This window comes from Bufo bufo, chromosome 2 (genome assembly GCF_905171765.1).
Source record: "Bufo bufo chromosome 2, aBufBuf1.1, whole genome shotgun sequence".
Taxonomy (NCBI): Eukaryota; Metazoa; Chordata; class Amphibia; order Anura; family Bufonidae; genus Bufo; species Bufo bufo.
This window is the reverse complement of record NC_053390.1, coordinates 211,333,592-211,356,258: the sequence shown is the minus strand read 5'-3', so window position 1 is coordinate 211,356,258 and position 22,667 is coordinate 211,333,592. Positions and strand designations below refer to the sequence as shown.

The 22,667-nt window shown below is 43.4% G+C and overlaps 1 protein-coding gene across 4 annotated transcripts in view; it reads left to right on the top strand.

Annotated features, from left to right (window-relative positions):
- Positions 1-22,391, top strand: part of ACAD10 (acyl-CoA dehydrogenase family member 10) — a 139,115-nt gene extending 116,724 nt beyond the window's left edge. For 3 of the 4 annotated variants that reach the window (XM_040416104.1, XM_040416102.1, XM_040416105.1), the window contains 5 exons: positions 5,078-5,236; positions 5,356-5,528; positions 8,794-8,937; positions 9,822-9,899; positions 21,777-21,911. In XM_040416104.1, coding sequence (XP_040272038.1) covers positions 5,078-5,236; positions 5,356-5,528; positions 8,794-8,937; positions 9,822-9,899; positions 21,777-21,911 — 689 coding nt within the window. Of the gene's footprint in view, positions 1-5,077; positions 5,237-5,355; positions 5,529-8,793; positions 8,938-9,821; positions 9,900-21,776 lie in introns of all 4 variants that reach the window. The other variant, XM_040416101.1, reaches the window with a different exon arrangement.
- Positions 22,392-22,667: the final 276 nt, after the last annotated feature.

Below are 22,667 nucleotides of genomic sequence, written 5' to 3'. Positions count from 1 at the left end.
AGACCCAATCAAGCTGAGGGGGCCGGTCACGGGGAGCGGAGCTAAGTTGTACGCTCCGTTCCATACCAGTTCCCAGCAGGGTGGGTGGGCTTACAAACGAGACAAGTAGGTGGATGATGCAAAAAGATAGTGAGGGACCAGATTTAGGATTGAAACAGGGATTATGATGGTCATCACTTCCCATACTGGACACTAACAGGTAACCATATCCCAGATGGGACAGATGTATGTGGTTTAAGCCAATCCATTAGTTGTACCGCTGAATAAGCAAGGCGGTCTAACAGGTAGTCACCTATGATACCACTGTGATGTCATTTTAATATAAAATTATTAGGGAGAGAGAAGGACAGAAGAGGAAACAGGAAACCTAACCCAGTAAACATATTATCTAACCCTAACCTCACCCACCAGGCAAGGGTGACAGGGTAAAAGTAATGATGTGTTACTGGAGACTTAAGGATGGTTCCCACAGTGATGTGGTTTGTTGATTTGATGTGGCTATTGGTATATAGGGGGAGAATGTGTCCGGTAATATGGATTTCCTTCTGTATACATTCAAAAAATCCTGTATCAATCATCATCCTAATTGGAAAAAAATAGGATGATAGAGTGATTGGTGACATATTATCTTACTTAATAAAGCAGGCAAATGATATCTGGTCATTCAAACCTGTAGGTTTGACCGTGCCCATCCTAAATATCACCCTCTTTTTATAAGACAAACTTATCGAAGTCGCCCCCTCTTGGTGAGCATTTTATGACCTCGATGCCCTGGAATTTTAGGGCTCTGGGGTTGACATTGTGGAATTGTTTAACGTGTTTTGCGATGGGAGTATCATTGTCATTCCGAACATCCCCCAAATGTTCCCAAATACGCCTTCTGAATTCTCGGGTAGTCTTACCCACTTATTGGATTCTGCACATGCAGGTGATGAGGTGGATTAATCCCGATGTCTTGCAGTTAATGAATGCGCGGCTATCAAATGGCTGTATGTGTGCATGTAAATTGTTTGCCTTGCAGGATAACATTGCATGCTACACATGTGCCACATCTGTAAGTCCCCATGGTGACATTTCTCAGCCACGTTTCTGTTCTGGGTGTTTGAAAGAAACTTTGCACAAGGCGATCTTTTAAATTGCGGCCACGACGGTATGTGATGGCTGGGGCACTACTAACCAATTGACCAATATCTGGATCAGACTTGAGAATGCCCCAGTAGGTATTGAAAATCTGCCGTACCTCAACGTGTGCGGTATAAAAGGTAGCGATGATTCGGGGGACATCATCTCCATCTGGTCTTGATCTGGGGTTTAATAGGGTATTCCTATTGCTGCTCAAAGCGTGCTGATGAGCCTCATGGACTATTTTGGCTGGATAGCCCCGCCTTGTAAACCTGCCTTGGAGGTCTTTCGCAGCCACCTGGTATTTATCGAGTGAGCTGCAGTTGCGTCGTGCCCTAAGGTACTGGCCTTTTGGTATCCCTTTTTTCAATGAATAGATATGATGGCTATTCCAGTGAAGCAACGTGTTAGTAGCGGTGGGTTTTTGGAAAATATTGCTCACAATATTTCCATCTTGTCCCGTCGCAATTCTGAGATCTAAAAACGTGATTTCATCACTGTGGATCTCTGCTGTAAAGAATAGACCAAGTTCATTGATGTTTAGGGATTGAACAAACCCTTGGAATTTAAGTTCACTTCCTTTCCACAGTATGAACACATCGTCTATGAAACAAAGCCATAACGATGCATTGAGACCATTCTGACATATTCTCTCCAAACACCACATTACGCTCCCACCAGCCCAGGTAGAGGTTGTCGAAACTGGGGGCACAAGGGCTCCCCATGGCCACCCCCTGAGCTGGTGGTACAACTTTCTGTCAAAGAGAAATGTATTTTTTGTTAGAATGAATTTTAGGAGAGATAACCCAAATTGGTTGTGTGGATGTAGATGTTCTTCTCTTTCTTGCAAGAACTGTGATATTTTTTCACAGCCTTTTGTCCGAGGTATGCTGCTGTATAATGCCTCCACATTGAGGCTTCCAATCAGAGTGTCTGAATCGATTTGGTTCCCATCCAATTTTTTGAGGACATCCATCGAATCTCTCGTGTATGATGGTAAAGCGAGCCGAGTACGAAGGGTCTGAGTATGGTGTCAACATAAATCCCCAAATGATGTGTGAGACTGCCTGTACCTGATACAATTGGTATACCTTTTAAAGGGGTTAGGCCTTTATGGACCTTTAGGTAGACAGTAGAGTGTGTGGGTAGGAGGAAATTGTATTCTGTACTGCTTATGAGCTCATGTTGGAGAGCCTCGTCTAGCAGTATTTTTAATTACCATCTATGTGCTGTACTAGGATTATTATCCAAGATGTCATGGCAACCTCTGTCATCTAGAATTCTATGGCACATCTCATTGTAATTATTAATATCTATAAGGACGATATTTCCCCTTGTCTGAGGGTTTGATGATGATTGAATCATCCGATTCTAGAGACAGTAGACATCTTGTTTCCTCCATTGTAAGATTATTTTTGACGTCTCTCCTAGGGGCTAGTTTAGACAGCTTATCGGTTACGACTTTCAAAAAGATGTCTATGGGGGTATTATCATTCATTGGTGGATATTTAATAGAGGGCAGGTGTAAGTTCGTAAAAGGGACCTGCCCCTATATGTCTGTCACCCTCTTCAGTAGACGCACGTCTGTTAGTTAGTCAACCTCTGTCCCCAAATTACTTGCTTCCTGTTTGGGTCTGCCTGCTCCAGTGGGCGGAGTAATGTCCATTTAAGGCATAGATGTCAGCGCGCGTGCCCCGGCCATACCAGAACCTGACACGCTTCCTCCCAGCATCAGAGGAGGTTGCGTATTGTTTGACACCTGTGCCTGTTAGTGCCTAGCGAACGCGCAGCCCCCTACAATCAGTGGAGGCTGCTCTAGTTCCTTGCAGCCTCTTTGAGTGTTCAGCGACCCCCCTCCATTACAGGAGGTCGCTGTATGTGTAGGATGTGAGCGCTAGTCAGTTGGCTTCCACTGAGATAGAAAATCATCTAGTGGAGCCACACTGCGAGAATATACTAGAAATTGACACAGTCTGTCTTACCTGGTATGCGGGTCCTATTGCTGCAGCAGTTGAGTGCCAGCAACCTAGGCTCTCCTTACCCGGTTGCATGCCACTGTAACATCGTTGCAGCTCAGTCCACCGCAACTACGTACGTAACACCCCCGAGACGGATTCCATACAATTGTCAAACATCTATCTTACCGTAACTCCTGATGATCCAGTCCCACACTGGTGAAATGCGTTGAGTGAAATATGATAGAGTAAAACGAGACAAACAAACTTCACATTTGTCTCATACAGTCCTGGTGTATCTTATCAAGTACCAACACCAGATCTATAATTATACAGTACAGACCAAAAGTTTGGACACACCTTCTCATTCAAAGAGTTTTCTTTATTTTCATGACTATGAAGGCATCAAAACTATGAATTAACACATGTGGAATTATATACATAACAAACAATTGTGAAACAACTGAAAATATGTCATATTCTAGGTTCTTCAAAGTAGCCACCTTTTGCTTTGATTACTGCTTTGCACACTCTTGGCATTCTCTTGATGAGCTTCAAGAGGTAGTCCCCTGAAATGGTCTTCCAACAGTCTTGAAGGAGTTCCCAGAGATGCTTAGCACTTGTTGGCCCTTTTGCCTTCACTCTGCGGTCCAGCTCACCCCAAACCATCTCGATTAGGTTCAGGTCCGGTGACTGTGGCGGCCAGGTCATCTGGGGCAGCACCCCATCACTCTCCTTCATGGTCAAATAGCCCTTACTTTCAAAGTTTTCCCAATTTTTCGTCTGACTGACTGACCTTCATTTCTTAAAGTAATGATGGCCACTCGTTTTTCTTTACTTAGCTGCTTATTTCTTGCCATAATACAAATTCTAACAGTCTATTCAGTAGGACTATCAGCTGTGTATCCACCTGACTTCTCCTCAACGCAACTGATGGTCCCAACCCCATTTATAAGGCAAGAAATCCCACTTATTAAACCTGACAGGGCACACCTGTGAAGCGAAAACCATTTCAGGGGACTACCTCTTGAAGCTCATCAAGAGAATGCCAAGAGTGTGCAAAGCAGTAATCAAAGCAAAAGGTGGCTACTTTGAAGAACCTAGAATATGACATTTTCAGTTGTTTCACACTTGTTTGTTATGTATATAATTCCACATGTGTTAGTTCATAGTTTTGATGCCTTCAGTGTGAATCTACAATTTTCATAGTCATGAAAATAAAGAAAACTCTTTGAATGAGAAGGTGTGTCCAAACTTTTGGTCTGTACTGTATAACTCCAAGGCATTGGGGTTCACATTTTACATTATCATCAGATCTACCTGGGTACATATTCTATTTTCACCCTGAAATAGTAGGATCAAATACATAAGTTGATCCATAGTCACTGCTCTTGCGATACGACGCATATCGCAAGAAGCAATCTCCATGTGTATGTCTTTTATGCCCACAGACACAATAACACCCTAACCAGAATTGGCATTTAGTGCCTTGCTATAGGCACAGTGTCTGATAAGCTAATGCTTGTGATACAAGGGGCTTTCCGCCCACATTAGGATTTAGCATGTATTGAATTAAAGAATTTATTATTTTATGTTTTTAGTATTCAGACAAGCAGTGAATTCGAAAACCATGTTAAGCATGAGAATTATGCACCCAGTTGGTGGATGCCAGGGGGAGAGAGAAATAAGACGGGCAAAAAAGGAACAGGGGGGTAAGGAGAAAGGTAAAGGAAGTGGTAGCAGAGAAGGAAGACAAAGGAGGACATCTAGATCCTTTGTACTTGACATACTACAAACTCATCATGAGAACAAAAGCAGGCTCTCCCATCAAATTCTTCCCAAATGAAATAAGGCCCACCCAAAAAACATGTTAACCCATTCCATAGATAATACAGTTATGGCAGATCCAAATGATAAGGTTACCTGCAGGATTTACTCCACTTTTTATGTTATCTTCTTATATAGGGATGCTGTGACAAAAACACTGCTCTTTTTTTAAGGTGGACTTGATCCACGCTGTAAAATTTGTATCTTTATGGGGAAGACCGATCCAGATGCTCCTCGCCATAAACAGCAGACAATGATCTTGGTTCCAATGGACACACCTGGAGTGAAGGTCCTAAGGCCTCTCACTGTCTATGGATTAGATGATGCTCCAGGTACAACATCTCATCCTAAATTATTGTCTCCATGAAATTACGTGGTGTGAGATTCATATGGTAGTACTGAAACTTTACGTTTTTGCCATTATGTGCCAACTTTATTCTTTTATCCAAAGCTGGACATGGAGAATTACGCTTTGACAATGTACGTGTGCCTAAGGAGAATATACTACTGGGCAGAGGAAGAGGATTTGAAATTGCACAGGGCAGACTTGGTCCAGGGAGAATACATCATTGTATGAGGCTTATCGGACACGCAGAGAGGTCCTTATCTCTCATGAAACAAAGAGTAAGTCCTCTTTCCCTACATCAAAACCATTTACAACACTCAGTGTATGCTGCCCATGGTAATCCTTCTTTTTTACTATTATACACCAATCATACATATATTTAATAGAACTTACAAATTGTCATAAATTTTGCAATCCCATGGATAAGTTCCCAGAATTGTGGGTAATAATCAAAAGGTAAATTCCTGCTCAAACAGATATGTTATATGCAGCGTGGAAACACATATTTATTTCTGTCACTTATTTAGAGCTTCCTTATTCCAGAGTATCAATACAGCCACCACAGGAGCTGTTACTGCTCATAGGTCAGAGATATAGTCCTACAAGGCTACCACCATATGCGAATAACCAAAATCTAAAAGGGCAGTAGTAAAATATAGCTTTTAATAATAAATCTAAAAAGTCAAATGGCCCAAATTGTAACCATGAAGCCACACTGATTAGGCAATAGACATCACAAAAACCATGTCGGACATGTGTATATGGATAGGTATACTGTAATGAATGCACCGCTTACCCAAATAGATGTGTAGGTAAAGGTGGGCAGAACCAGCATCCACACCAAATAAATCTTGTCCTCATATACAGATGAAGTCGGCTCCAGTCGTCTTCACTCCTCAAACACGTCACCCCCTAGTCATTTGCTTGGTGGTGTGTGGTGTATCAGAGGACAGCGAAGAGATAGACCCCTATCTGTATTAATTGAAAGGGTGCTAAGGAAACCTACTCACAGGTGCTCAGATAAAGTGAAAAAAGTGTTGTCCCAACGCGTTTCATTTATTTATATAGCCCAAAACTCATCAGGGGACATAGGGCTAATGCAACCTAAAATGAGAATCAAAGAAGAAACCAAAAATAACTAAATATATATCTATTTAAGATAAGAGGTAATCTAGCCACCCATTATCACCATTCAGGGCATTCGTTAAACCTCTTACTCACGTCTACATGGGATAGTCCAATCCTAAAGTAGTCGTCCTGAGGGGGTGTAAGGTCGCACCTCCAGTGATGTTCACCCAAAAGAGATCTGGTTGTTATAACATAGGGTAAGAAGCCACTGTAGATGTGTGGCGTACCCTATCCGATGTGGCGTCATAGCAATCAGGCGCCGTAGCTCACCTTCTTTTCAATACACACTCCGCCCACCAGTCCTGACGTCATCCCACGTCTGCATGTCGCATCATCGCGCACGTGGGGAACGTCTACAGGGATTGTCAGTCCCTGTCCCCACTGGAGCACGTAATCTAATTTCCCTATTTCAAGTACACCCACTAGGGCTAATTTTATAGGAGGCCAATTAACCAATTATCAACATGTTATGGAGTCTGAGAGGAAAGCAATCCTCTGTGATAACGCACAGTGCCCTTTGAAAGTCAAGGCTGTATTAGACAGACGATTGTTGGGATGGAAGCGCTCCTTCCTGGCTCTGTTAGGGTGAATGGGATATTGACATGCTCCCTGCTGAGCTTTCTCTTATGCATAATTCAGCAGGGAGCTTACTATGACAGGCCTGGTAGGCTTTTGAAGCTTCCAGGCTTCTATGGTAACCGATCAGAGCCCGCGATTTCAAAGCAGGGGCTCCAATCGGAAGGCAGAGGGTGCCGCATCTGAACGTAGCATCTGAGGGGTTAAATGACGGGGTTCAGCGAGATGGCCGTTCACCGTTATTGCAGCCGGGTGCTGTATGGTACAGCTGGCACCCGCCGCATATGGAGCAGGCTTAACAAAGCAGTCCGCTCTATTGCAGGTGCATAATGCCATATATGTACGGGACAAGGGATCAAAAGATCCCAGGTTCTAGCCCCCTAAGGGGGCTAATGGTTATTAATGAAGTTGTCCCAGTTCAGAGCTGACCCCCTCCAGCCCCTATGAGTGGAGCATAAGAGCATTTCATGCTCCTATACTCCCCTTTGCCCTGTGTTGCATTGCTCAGGGCAAGGGCTGTTTGTTTACATTTTCACACTGCTAGGCGGTTTTACAGGCTAAGGCAGCGCTAAAGACCGCCCACTGGTACCGGTGACGTCAGCGGGAACACTGCTAGGTGGAAACCACCGCTTAGCAGTGCGCGATACATCGTCGGATCTGCAGAAAAAGCATTTGCCCTGCACTATGCAGCGTAGGGCAAGGGAGAGCATCAAAGCATAAAATGCTCTGATATTCAACTCCTACAGGCTGACTGGGTGAAGAAGGGGTTATGTCCGTGTTCAGCTCTGAACCCAGGCAGCCCCTTTAAATAAAAAGTGAAGAGGAAAAAAAATGCAAAAAAAAATAAAATAACACCAAAATATTAAAAGTTTAAATCACCCCCCATCCCAGTTTTACAGATAAAAAAAAAAAAAAAAACATATAAGGTATCGCTGTGTCCGAAAATGTGTGAACTATTAAAATATTTGTAAAAATTCCTATACGGCGAATGCTGCAATGGAAAAAAAAAATGTAAAACACGCGATTCGCCATTTTTTAGCCACCTTGTCATGGAAAAAAATATATATGAAAATAGACCCAGTTTTTAAGGGTTTAAACAGCAGAACATGTAAGTGAAATATACTTTACTTATAATGAAAAAGTATAGAGATTTTTTATCTGTGTTTTATGTCTTGACAGTTATTGGCTAGTAAGAATCATTGCTTGCATTTTCGGTACATTAAGCCTCTGGTTGGGTTAGTCACCAGCATCTGTGGCATGTGACATAAGTGTATGGTATAGCCTAACGCTATCATAAATCTTGACAAGTTTTATACTGTTCTTAAATGGAATCGGTCACCACCTCCCTTAGGCCAGCTTAAGAAGTGACTGTCTCTGTAATGTGGGTCTATAATGTAAATTTTGAGGAAAGTTTACTGTTTCTTACCTTCAGTGCTGGCATCGCACTGGGTGGAAGAAGTCCTTGTATTCATGAGCTGCGTGGATAGCCCCACTCACCCATGTGATATCCGCCAGGACTCACTGATGATTGATTGTTTTCTCCCTATGCACAGTAATGGGGAGAAAGCTGTCAGTCATCAGGGATAGGCAGGGCTATACCCTCAGCTCATGAATACGAGGACCCCTTCTACCCAGCTATAAATTTCTGGAATCGGCGTGCCTGTCTATCTTATGCTGCCCTCAGAAAGGTGGTGACAAATTGTCAGAAAGTTGTATTTGGAGACAAACTCCCGTGTAGTGTGGCACAAACGTGTTTTTTTAATATATAAGCTGACAACGTGGCAAACAAAATAAAAGCTGCATCTCTTCTCCCACTTCAAGTATTCTTATTCTTTTCAGGTCAAATCAAGAATAGCTTTTGGCAAACCTTTGGCTGAACAAGGCACTATCTTGGCAAATATTGCCAAGTCCAGAGCTGAGATTGATCAGGCGAGGATGTTGGTGCTCAAAGCCGCCCATCTTATGGATACTGTAGGCAATAAGGTAAGTTCTCACCACTCTGTGAGGAAAAAAAAACTGGCACTAATAAAATCTATGGAAGATTTTCTACTTTCATTTTCTGGGGGAAGGTAAAAATATATAAAACGATCTGACATGTTATGTGAGAAATAATCACACTAGGGTCATATAATAGCTAGTGTATTTATAGCTGCAATTATGGTACCCGATGTGACCGCAGACTGCAATTTCCCCCAAATGCACATAAGGGAATGGTAAACTTCCCACTTCATAGGTTTACAGCAAAGCAAAAGACTAGTGCCGATAGCGCTGCCACATTCAGTGCACTTGTATATGTTTGTCTGTCTGTTATGTTGCAAAACATGGTAGCTGATCTACATTAGGGCTCCTGATGAGGGATATAGATTAGCCAGAAATGCGTTGAGCCAGAGTTGACAGTGTATTCAGCTAGGTGCAACTAATGACATGTAGAAACAATAGGCAACAGAGACATTAGTGTTATGGAGTATTGGAGTGAGGGACACATAGGTTGTGAACAGAGCACCTACAGTATGGATGAGTAGACTGGGGTTGGGTTAGACCTGCGACACACCAAGTGAGATAGTGGTGGTTATCAGTGTGGAAAAAGTTAACCCCCCGCACCCTCACTATAATATAGAGGAGAAGCAGTGTTTGTTTCATCACTTAGGCATCAAACCAATGGTAATAGGGTGCTGCTATGACTGCTCTGATATATTGTATATGATATGTATTGAGTAGCAAAGTTATTATCCTCCCAGTTTTTAAACTAAAAGCACAAAAAAGTTTATTTTATTTTAGCGTCCCGCTAAGTAACTGTGAACCATAATTTTTGAGTCTAAATCATTGATATCATAATTTCATTCACTTTGTTTAACATCTTTGTACAGGAAGCTGCTTTGGAAATTGCTTTGATTAAAATGGTGGCCCCATCTATGGCTCAAAATGTTGTTGACAGAGCAATTCAGGTAAAAAAACTCAAGTAATGTAATGTCCACGCAATGCAAAAATATTATACTGTACTGGGGGGGGGGGCCTTGGGGTCGAAGGCATTGCCTCATCAAGGGAACCATTTTTTAAGGATTAACTGACCATGAATTAGTGTGTATTTGTATTGTATGTAATATTATGTCTAAGTACAGTATGAGACCATGCTTTAGACCAGCTAAATTAAAACAGTTACTATTCTCTCTGCCTTTTCTGTTAATGGAAAGTTAAAGAGCCTGTATCAGCATGTTCAACCATATTAAACTAGGCATATTACCTGGTAGCCTTGATCATGCTGAGTGCAACAATATATTTATTTCCTTTCTAGAGTTAATAAAGGTGGACATATATTTTTTATATTTCTGTAAATTAGATATTTGGAGCACCAAGGAGCTGGCCATAGCACTAGGAGCACCCTGCCCCCTGTGCTCACTGTACTCCCGCCTTCCCTTTGATTCACAGGGCATGACATTTAGTCCAGTCTTGTGCTCTCGCGGCAGTGCCGAGGCTCAGTGACTCAGCTCTTGTGCAGTGAATCAGATGCTGCTTCCTGAGCTTGAGAAGTAGCAGAAGATTACTTGTGCAAGCACCGAGTTGGCTCAGTGACTTGGTGCCTGCTCAGGGGATCTGATTAGCTCTGCTTTCTGAACTCATCAGATCCAATGTCCACGAGTCACTAAGCCTCGGTGCTTTCGCGAGAACACATTTTGTCCAGCCTGTCATTTAAGGGAGAGGGGGCAGTACAGTGAGCACAGGGAGCATTGCACTAGCGGTTCTCCTAGTTCTATGGTCAGCCCTCTGGTGCTCCAAATACTTTAATTGCTTGAATATAAGAAAAATAATATATCTCAGCACTTATTAACCCTAGAGAGAAAATACTGTATTTTTCGCCTAATAAGACACACTCCCCCCCCCCCCCCCAAGTGGGGGGGAAATGGCAGTGCGTCTTATAAAGCAAATGGTGCAATTTTTACATGGCTGACACTGATACATCGCCGGCCGCTATGCTGCACAGCACGACCTGCGATGTATCAGTTACAGTAAACCTCTATCACGCGAGGTAAGAGGAGGGACTGGAGGCTGGCAACTGCTGTTGCACTCGCGGCGGGGCCCGGTTCAGTCACTGTACTCCATTACACCAGGCCGGGCTCACAGCAGTCTTTACATGTAAAGTTTATTTATTTAATGCTCAAGCAGTGGCTCTGCTTTGTTAAACTACCTTAATAGTCTGTAGTAGTACTCACTATCAAAGCAGCGGGCAGGCCGGCAGTGTAACGTCACTCACTCGGTCATGCTCCTCCTACTTCGCTAATGAAGCTGGCGGAGCAGGAGCATGACTGAGTGGGTGACGTTATGCTGAGCCACTGCTTGTGTCACGGATGTAGTAGGGGAGAACACCAAAAGACAACAAGGAAGGGAAAAAACACTAGGCCTCACCGCTAGGGAAGGAAAAGGGTCACCACCTATAAAACTCTGTTCCTGGCCCTAACTCCTATCCGTATGGGCACCTCTCGATGGTAGAGATGCCCATACACAGGAACCTAGAAAACCCTGGTGGCCCTCAGATGCCCTAATGGTAATGACAGGGCAGAGACTACCTGCTCCTTCCCTGGTGAAGGAACCAGCGTCTCGCTGAGGCCTAGTAAACAACAAAGGTGGGGGGAATACAAAATACAACAAACGGAACACTTAACTTCTGAGGCTGATGGCTGATGGATGAACAGGACTTCAACTAGAACCACACTCCAGCTCTTCCAAAAACCAACTGAAGCTATCCAGAGCAAGGAGTGATGGGTAAAGTCAGACTAAATAGGGGGAGGTAAAGGTCACATGATCCACACCTGAACAGGAGGTGTGGACATACAAGCAACACACAGACAAAATGAAACCAAAACCAAAAGAGGCTGTCAGATCACTAATGTGCAGATAATCTTTCAGACCTTCTAAAACCTGTCACCGGTGTGACAGTAACCCCCCTTCTACAGGTGACCTCCGGGCACCCAGGACCGACCTTATCAGGATGAGCTCTGTGGAATGCTCTCACCAGACGACTAGCATTAACATCGGTCGCTGGAACCCACATCCTCTCCTCTGGTCCGTACCCTCTCCAATGAACGAGATACTAGAGGGATCTCCTGGGGAACTCGGGAGTCCACAATCCTGCTGATCTGAAATTCTAAATTGCCGTCCACCATGACAGGAGCGGGAGGCAAGGAGGACTGCTCAACAGGTTCAACACATTTCTTAAACAACGATTTATGAAAAACTTTATGGATTTTCAATGCCTGAGGAAGTTCAAGACGGAAGGCTACAGGGTTAACAATGGCAGTGATCTTATATGGACCAATAAATCTTGGTCCCAACTTCAAAGAAGGTACCTTAAGTTTAATGTTTCTTGTAGACAGCTACACAGAATCACCCACTCTCAGGTCCAGACCACTCATACGTTTCCTGTCAGCAGCACGCTTATACCTGTTGCCCATCTTTTCCAGGTTATTTTGGATTTTCCCCCAAATAGAAGACAAAGAAGAAGAAAATCGTTCCTCCTCAGGAATGCCAGAATTATGAGCACCAGAAAATGTACCAAACTGTGGATGGAACCAATATGCCCCCAAAAACGGTGACTTATCAGTGGATTCCTGTCTAAGGTTATTTATAGCAAACTCGGCTAACGACAAAAATGAAGACCACTCTTCCTGATTCTCTGAAACAAAACATCTCAAGTAAGTCTCCAGATTCTGATTAGTGCGCTCCGTCTGTCCGTTCGACTGAGGATGAAAAGCCAAAGAGAAGGACAATTGTACACCCAGACGAGTACAGAACGCTCTCCAGAATCTGGAAACAAACGGAGTCCCTCTATCGGACACCACATCAGAGGGAATGCCATGTAGTTTCACGATGTTGTCGACAAACACCTGCGCGAGAGTTTTAGCATTGGGTAGACTAGGTAATGCAATAAAGTGTGCCTTTTTACTAAAATGATCGACAACCACCAGAATCACGGTCTTTCCCGAAGAATTCGGTAAATCCGTGATAAAATCCATGGACAAATGGGTCCAAGGTCTGGACAGGATGGGCAATGGAAGCAGAGATCCGGAAGGCCGAGTATGTGTCACCTTAGCACGTGCACAGGTACCACAGGCTGACACATAGTCCTCAATACACTTACGCAACCCTGGCCACCAGAATCTGCGAGAGATGAGATCGACAGTCGATCTACTCCCAGGGTGCCCAGCAAGCACCGTACAGTGATGTTCCTCGAACACCTTGTGACGTAATTCGGAGGGAACAAACAACTTCCCCTGAGGACAAGAGTCCGGAGCATCCTCCTGTGCCTCCAACACCCTAGCCTCGAGATCAGGATAAAGAGCGGATATAACCACCCCTTCAGATAAAATGGGACTAGGGTCATTCGACTTACCCCCCCCCCCCCCCCCCCAGGAAAGCTACGTGACAAAGCATCCGCCTTGACGTTCTTAACCCCAGGGCGGTAAGTGACGATGAAGTTAAATCTGGTGAAAAACAATGACCATTTGGCCTGCCTTCGGTTCAGTCGCTTAGCCGACTCCAAGTAGGCCAGATTCTTGTGATCCGGAATTACCGTAATAGGATGAATTGCTCCTTCTAACCAATGCCGCCATTCCTCGAACGCCAACTTAATGGCCAGCAGTCGAGAGTTTTTTTGAGAAAAATGCACATGGGCGCCATTTACTGCGTGAAGGGCCCTGCGACAATATTGCTCCTACCTCTACCTCAGATGCGTCAACCTCCAACAATAAATGGCTGAGACACGTCCGGTTGCACCAGAATAGGGGCCGAAGCAAAACATTCTTTCACAGCAGAAAAGGCCTGTAATGCCGCATCAGACCAGATAGAAATATCAGCACCCTTCCTAGTCATGTCTGTTAAAGGTTTAACCACCGATGAATAATTCAAGATAAATTTACGGTAGTAGTTGATAAACCCCAAAAACCGCATAAGCGCTTTCAGATTTTCGGGTCGATCCCAGTCCAACATGGCATGGACCTTCTCAGGATCCATACGAAAACCTGAGGATGAGAGCAGGTAACCCAGAAATTGCACTTCCTGTACAGCAAATACACACTTTTCCATCTTAGCATACAACTTATTCTCTCTTAGGATCTGTAACACCTGTCTCACATGATCCTGATGAGTCTCCATATTAGGCAAATAAATTAGTATGTCATCAAGGTATACAACGACAAACCTCCCCACCAGATGATGAAAGATGTCATTGACAAAGTGTTGAAAAACCGCAGGAGCATTGGTTAACCCAAAGGGCATGACCAGGTTTTCAAAATGACCCTCAGGGGTATTAAATGCGGTCTTCCACTCATCCCCCTCCTTGATCCTTACCAGATTATATGCCCCCCTCAGATCCAATTTAGAGAACACCTTGGCACCGATAATCTGACTAAACAGATCCGGAATCAAAGGAAGGGGGTAAGGATCACGGACGGTAATACGATTTAGCTCACGGAAGTCCAGACATGGTCTCAGGGTACCATCCTTTTTATTTACAAAGAAAAATCCAGCAGCCACTGGGGACTTGGATGGTCTAATATGTCCCTTTGCCAAACTCTCTGTGATATACTCTTGCATAGCCTTTCTTTTCGGGTTCCGAAAGATTATACAACCGAGATTTGGGCAATTTAGCTCCGGGAATAAGATTGACGAGACAGTCATACTCCAGGTGCGGAGGCAACTCCTGAGTACCACTCTCAGAAAACACATCAGAAAATTCAGAAATGAACGAGGGTACAGTTTTAGTGGTAACCATAGAGAATGATGCATTAAGACAGTTGTCCATGCAAAAATCACTCCAATCGAGAATCTGTCTCGTTTGCCAATCGATGTTAGGGTTATGTTTGCTTAACCATGGTAAGCCCAACACCAACGGAGCAGGCAGACCCTCCAACACATAACAGGAGATAGATTTCTGATGCAAATCACCCACTCTTAAATGAATGTCATTCACTACCTGCGACAGGCATTTTTGGGTGAGAGGTCCTGAGTCAATTGCAAAGACAGAAATACTATTCTCTAATGCATTAGTAGTCGACCCGTGAATGCGTACAAACTGTCCATCAATCAAGTTAACTCCTGCCCCACTGTCGATAAATGCTTTGATTTTCACAGTTTTGGATTCTAGCGCCACCTCGGCAGACAGGAGAAAACGGGTACTACCAGTAAAAGACAAAAGTAGGTTTTCTTGCTCCCCACCCACACTACCAATAGTAATTTGGGGATTTAATTTTTTTTTTCTTTTTGTTTACACCTTGATGCTGCACACCACCCGTGTCTCTCCACCATAAGTGTCAAAGGAAGCAGTACCCTTATTGGACAGTTCGTCCTGAAGGTGAGGACCCCTAGATCTCTCCCTCAGGCGTCTATCAAGACGTACAGCAAGGGACATAGCTGCTTCCAATGACTCAGGATTTTCATGAAAAGCCAATGCGTCCTGTAGTCTCTCAGAGAGACCCTGGCAGAATTGGCTACGGAGAGCAGAATCATTCCACTCTGTATCCGTAGCCCATCTCCTAAATTCAGAGCAATAGGTCTCCGCAGAACGTTCTCCCTGCCGCAAACCCCGTAACTTGGTTTCGGCCTGAGAGATCCGATCCGGGTCATCATAGATAAGACCCAAGGCTCTAAAGAATTAATCTACCGACCGGAGGGACGGTGATCCGGTCGGCAGAGAAAGCAATGAAATAATCATACCCACACGTTGACACTCATCACCAGAAGAGTATGGACGCAGCCTAAAGTATAATTTACATGACTCCCTGAACCGGATGAAATTGTCACTACCCCCGGAAAACCTGTCCGGGAGGGCTACCTTCGGTTCAGGGCAGGCCTGGAACCCACCACCGGAACCAGCAGCCTGTGGACTCTGAATCTGCAAAACCATTGCACGGAGGTCTGCTACCTCCAAAGTCAGATTCTGCAGCTGTTCGACCAGTGCAGTCATAGCATCCATAGCTGCACAGATCAGAACAGAAAATGGCGGTATGGGCTCTGGATAATGTCAGACTAAATAGGGGGAGGTAAAGGTCACATGATCCACATCTGAACAGGAGGTGTGGACATACAAGCAACACACAGACAAAGTGAAACCAAAACCAAAAGAGGCTGTCAGATCACTAATGTGCAGATAATCTTTCAGACCTTCTAAAACCTGTCATCGGTGTGACAGCTTGAGCATCAAATAAATAGACTTTACATGTAAAGACTGCTGTGAGCGCGGCCTGGTGTAATGGGGTCACTATTCACACGGGGACATGAGGGGACACCTTAATAACGTAATACTGTGACACATGGGGCCATGAGGGGACCAGCATAAGATGCTATATGTGTGTGATCCACAAATCATCCACAGATCCCCTATAACAGTGTCATCCACAGATCCCCCATAAAAGTGTTATCCACAGACCACCTTTAGTTCAAAACATACCGAAATCACACCTTTTGGTTCTAAATATTTTTTTTTCTTATTTTCCTCCAGGTATTATGCCTGGTTTTATAGGGTTGATCATGCTGACAGAGGCTCTTTAAGTGAAAACCCATTAGTCATAGGGGAGAATTTATTAAGCCCTGAACTCCATTTGTAGAGGGAAGTCAGGTGGGTGTATGTATATGGATATATATATGTATCTGCCCCTTCTTTGATATGTGTATATATATGGGCCCCTTTATATGACCAATAGGGATATATATTTCCTGTATGGCCGTGTATATATTGGCCCTGTATGGCAAGTGGGGACATATGTATGTCCCCTATATGTGATGCCCCAGGTATATGAAAGTGTGTGTGTGTGTGTGTGTGTGTGTGTGTGTGTATATAGATATGTGTGTATGTATTTGCACACATGTCTATGTATATACACTTATGTCAGCATGACAGTATGTATGTGGGCTTATTGCTGCCCATTCATACCCCCGGTTTTGTATGTATGTATGTGTATATATTTATAGATGTGCCTCAAGCATCTGTGTGTATATATATATATATATATATATATATATATACAGTGGGGGAAATAATTATTTGACCCCTCACTGATTTTGTAAGTTTGTCCAATGACAAAGAAATGAAAAGTCTCAGAACAGTATCATTTCAATGGTAGGTTTATTGTAACAGTGGCAGATAGCACATCAAAAGGAAAATCGAAAAAATAACTTTAAATAAAAGATAGCAACTGATTTGCATTTCATTGAGTGAAATAAGTATTTGAACCCTCTAACAAAAAAAGACTTAATACTTGGTGGAAAAACCCTTGTTTGCAAGCACAGAGGTCAAACGTTTCTTGTAATTGATGACCAAGTTTGCGCACATTTTAGGAGGAATGTTGGTCCACTCCTCTTTGCAGATCATCTCTAAATCCCTAAGGTTTCGAGGCTGTCTCTGTGCAACTCTGAGCTTGAGCTCCCTCCATAGGTTTTCGATTGGATTAAGGTCCGGAGACTGACTAGGCCACTCCATGACCTTAATGTGCTTCTTCTTGAGCCACTCCTTTGTTGCCTTTGCTGTATGTTTTGGGTCATTGTCGTGCTGGAACACCCATCCACGACCCATTTTCAGTTTCCTGGCAGAGGGAAGGAGGTTGTCGCTCAGGATTTCACGATACATGGCTCCGTCCATTTTCCCGTTTATGCGATTAAGTTGTCCTGTGCCCTTAGCAGAAAAACACCCCCAAAGCAAAATGTTTCCACCCCCATGCTTGACGGTGGGGACGGTGTTTTGGGGGTCATAGGCAGCATTTTTCTTCCTCCAAACACAGCGAGTTGAGTTAATGCCAAAGAGCTCTATTTTGGTCTCATCAGACCACAGCACCTTCTCCCAGTCACTCTCTGAATCATTCAGGTGTTCATTGGCAAACTTCAGACGGGCCTGCACATGTGCCTTCCTGAGCAGGGGGACCTTGCGAGCCCTGCAGGATTTTAATCCATTGCGGTGTAATGTGTTTCCAATGGTTTTCTTGGTGACTGTGGTCCCTGCTAATTTGAGGTCATTAACTAACTCCTCCCGTGTAGTTCTAGGATGCTTTTTCACCTTTCTCAGAACCATTGACACCCCACGAGGTGAGATCTTGCGTGGAGCCCCAGAGCGAGGTCGATTGATGGTCATTTTGTGCTCCTTCCATTTTCGAACAATCGCACCAACAGTTGTCACCTTCTCTCCCAGCTTCTTGCTAATGGTTTTGTAGCCCATTCCAGCCTTGTGCAGGTCTACAATTTTGTCTCTGACATCCTTGGACAGCTCTTTGGTCTTTCCCATGTTGGAGAGTTTGGAGTCTGCTTGATTGATTGATTCTGTGGACAGGTGTCTTTTATACAGGTGACTAGTTAAGACAGGTGTCCTTAATGAGGGTGACTAATTGAGTAGAAGTGTCTAACCACTCTGTGGGAGCCAGAACTCTTAATGGTTGGTAGGGGTTCAAATACTTATTTCACTCAATGAAATGCAAATCAGTTGCTATCTTTTATTTAAAGTTATTTTTTCGATTTTCCTTTTGATGTGCTATCTGCCACTGTTACAATAAACCTACCATTGAAATGATACTGTTCTGAGACTTTTCATTTCTTTGTCATTGGACAAACTTACAAAATCAGTGAGGGGTCAAATAATTATTTCCCCCACTGTATATATGTGTAGAGGGAAGTGGTATAATTGTGTGTGTGTGTGTGTGTATATATATATATATATATATATATATATATATGTCTAGTGTGTGTGTGTGTGTGTGTGTGTGTATATAATATATATATATATATATATATATATATATATATATGCGTTGAATGGCCAAGTGGGATATGTATATATATGTAGAGGGAAGTGTATTAAATATTCCCTAGATTCAATTCCCTATCAACTCTTATCAACAGTTTATCCCCCATGTTTAGAGAAAAACTTGTGCTGATAGCCTGTAGGATAACAGCTGATCAGTATCTAGTCCTCTTTTGTTCAGGCCCTAAACAGTAGGATGGTCTCGTTTGCTGGTCACCTCAGGACAAAGAGATTGCAGACTCTCTGGCACCGTTTGTCAGGGGGCTTTCTAACCAGAGACATCATGAACCTGTTTCCACACCTCTGCCCCATGGCTAAACTCCATCCCCCTACTTCCAGTATTTTGGGACTAGGGGGGAGGACTCTTGGGATTCGAGGATAAAGAGAGGCACACTTGGTAGAGGAGAGAGGAGTGGAGTGCATGCAGCCGCATGGATGAGGGAGAACCATCCCCAGGCAAGCAAGGATCTCTCGTGGGACGAGCGTAACTCCCTAGAGACAAGCACTGGCTAAGTATCATTAACCCCTATTGCACTGTCCTGCAGGTCTTTTACCTCTGCTAACCCCTTCTGCCCATATCCTTAACCCCTGCAATCCCTGCACCCCAGTTCTCCTGCATTCCCTGTGTGCAGCCCCAGCATACCCTTGCTTTGCTGTATTTACCCTTGATATCCTGGTCCCCTGAAATAGCCCCAATCATGGCTACATCCCTGGCCTGCAAGTATTAACCATTGCAGTGCCACCCAGTTTACCCTTTCTACCCCGTAGGGACAGTGAGTAGCCAGGCGGGTGGGTTGCTGCTAATGAATGTATGTGAGTGTAATTGTATAGATAGTGTGTGGGGTGGAATTGGGATTGTGTGTAGTGTAGTGTAGTATTATCTGTGTTGTAGGTGTTTATTGTAATAATCTTACTGTACTGTGATGTGTGTGTCTATATGTATATATATCTATAACCATTGATCTATAGATATATATAGATATAGCGTATTAGTAGACTATTGTGTAATAAATATTTTATTATTTAAGGGCACAGTGTCTGGTCCATTATTATAGTACAGTAAGGCGCAGGCAGTTGGCTTTCAGCGCAGCGTGCAGGCCAGGCGAGGGTGCATATGTTATATTATATTAAGGGAATAAATAGGCGGGGTCACAGTAGATGACTCATGCCTATTTAGGAATATTAATTATTGGTAATGACCTAAATATTGGTAATTAATAATTCTGTCTTCAAATATAGCCCACAAAATAGAGCTTTGCAACTATTTATGCTTATTTGCGCAAACCTTTTGCAACATTTTACATTTTTATACCACTCACTCCAGTTTGGGAAAGTGGTTGTGATTAAGGGTCCATTCACACGTCCACATGAATGTGCGGACCCATTCATTTTAAATGGGGCCGGAAAAGATGCGGACACCACACAGTGTGATATGCGCATCCGCACTTCCGTTCCGCAAAAAAATAGAACATGTAGACACGGACAAGAAAAGGCATTTCTATTAAGTGCCTGGCATGTGCGGTCCGCCGGTGTCCGTGTTTTGCGGATCCGCAATTTGCGGACCGCAAAGCACTTGCGGACGTGTTAATGGACCCTAAGGGTGTTAATCAGTTCCATTCCAGATTTAGCACTGTGACTTTTTAAAAAAGTAAAAAAAAAAAAAAAAAAAAAAAAAAAAAAGTGCAGTAACCTCTCTAGCTGACATAAACTATTTGGGAAATTTGGCGCAAGACATACCAAAGACCAAATGACTTCACAAATTACCCACATGATAAACAAACCCCTTCGTCTCAGGACTGCAACCAAAGGGTTAGGAGGAGTGGAGTTCTGCATGTGGAATTGTGGACAACAACCCTGTCCATATGTCCTATTGGAACATTGGGATGTAATGGAGGAGGTTCCTCCCTCGTACCTAGCACAATCGAGAGCCACTTTGTAAGAGCTGCTTCTGCTCGGTCAGAGCCAGCAGTCCATGCATTAAATTAATAGTCATTAATTCGACATTCCCTCTAGAAGCTGCTGCAGTGAAAATACTTGCATAGCTGATCGTTGGGGCTGAGAGAAACCAGCTTCATTTTAAAGAGAGATTGGGGCACATTTTCTAAGCGACTTGCGATTATTTTAGGCATAAAATAGTTACAAGTCCCTTTTTTAACCAGCCATGTAACATTATTTTGTCACACGGCCGGTTTTACACCGTGTCTGCCAGTTTTTATGCCAGGTGCAAGGACTGCCACAGAGTCGCATGCCTCGTCATAAATTAGACGGATCTTACAGCAGTGCAGCGGTTAAAAGCCGGTCTTGGTAAATATGCCCCATTGTCTTTGTGAAATCACTTCACAAAACTAGTCCTCCAATGTGTATAAAGAAACATACAAAACCAAACTGATACACCGCCTTATACCCAGTGCATAAAAATCATAGAGTGCCCATCAGGCCTTGCACTAGGAATAACAGAATGGTCCAGATTGACTAAGGGCTGATTCACATGACAGTGTTCAGTCTGGGAAGCACGCTACAATAGACCCACGATCAGATAGGAACTGACTGCGTTCAGTCTGGGAGAAGTGGCCACCACGCGGGACGTGTTTCCCAGACCGAGCGCGGTTGTGTAAATCAGCCCTAATCCTGTCTAATTTTCAGAGTACTCAGACAGATCTGAAAATATGCCAAAACTGTGGTTCAATGTCCTAAAAAATGTTTCCCAACGTGCCACAATTCTATCCACCGAAAACTTTAGACAACTCTATGGTCTAAGCCACGTTAAAATTTTGGATTTCAGCTTTATAACTGTATCCAAAATGTAGAAAAAAAGGTGGTCACTCCCACATTCTAATTTAAAAATGGGAAATGTCAAGGAGAAAGTGGCGCTCTTACCATAGTAAATGTGGGCCAATGTATGCATTTTGCTCGGAGTCTTCCTTTTCATTATAACTGTTTTCAAGGGTCTAGTTAAACCGCATCAATTCAGCATCATTTGTAAAACAGCAGCGATTCTTTTTGTGCATTATTGGCAATATTTATTTAACCTGTGTTTATCCTTCAGGCTTTTGGGGCTGCAGGACTCAGCAATGACTTCCCACTTGCACAGTTTCATGCCTGGGCACGGGCCCTGCGCTTGGCTGATGGACCTGATGAAGTGCACCAAGCAGCTGTGGCTAAAATAGAAATGAAACATTAGGACCTGTGTTTAGTTATGGAGCAATAAGACCAGTTTGTCTCAATCCTCTGTAAAGAAATAATCATAATAGTTGCTTTAAGGTTACCAATCACAGCGCATTGTTTCCTGGTCATAATCCAAAAAGAGTGCAGCGATGTCTGGGATGACACTGTTGTGGGATAGGGTATGCACGTGTACAACAATCAGAGAGTGATATCTTGATGTTTGTTATTTTAGCATGTTTTTTTTTATTGTACCTTTTATGTATGTTTCTTACAACATTCATGAAATACTTGTTTTCATAAAGGTACAGGTTAAAAACACAATGCCAATCAGAAAAGTAACAGTTGTCTCATCTCGCCATAACTAAACTCTGACCATGAGGTGGCTGGGAAACAGGAGCGTGCCGTCACTCTTCTGTTTTGGTTGCTTCCATTGCAGTGATTGCCTTAGTTGTAGTGAGATGAGACAATCCCTTTAACTAGACTGTGAACTATAACCTCTGTGTGTGTGTGTGTGTGTGTGTGTGTGTGTGTGTGTGTGTGTGTGTATAAAAAATATATATATATATATATTATATACATATATCTATACACACGCAAAGGAGTTGATATTGCCTCTGTATACTGCCATTGCCTCCTCTGCTGTGGTTATGAGATTTTGTGCATTTGTCCATTTTATGCTCTTTTCAATTTGCACTGGCGTATAGATTTATTAATATGCACCTACCAGCATGATCAGTCTTTTTAAACCAGGCATACTGCCTAGTAGGCTTGT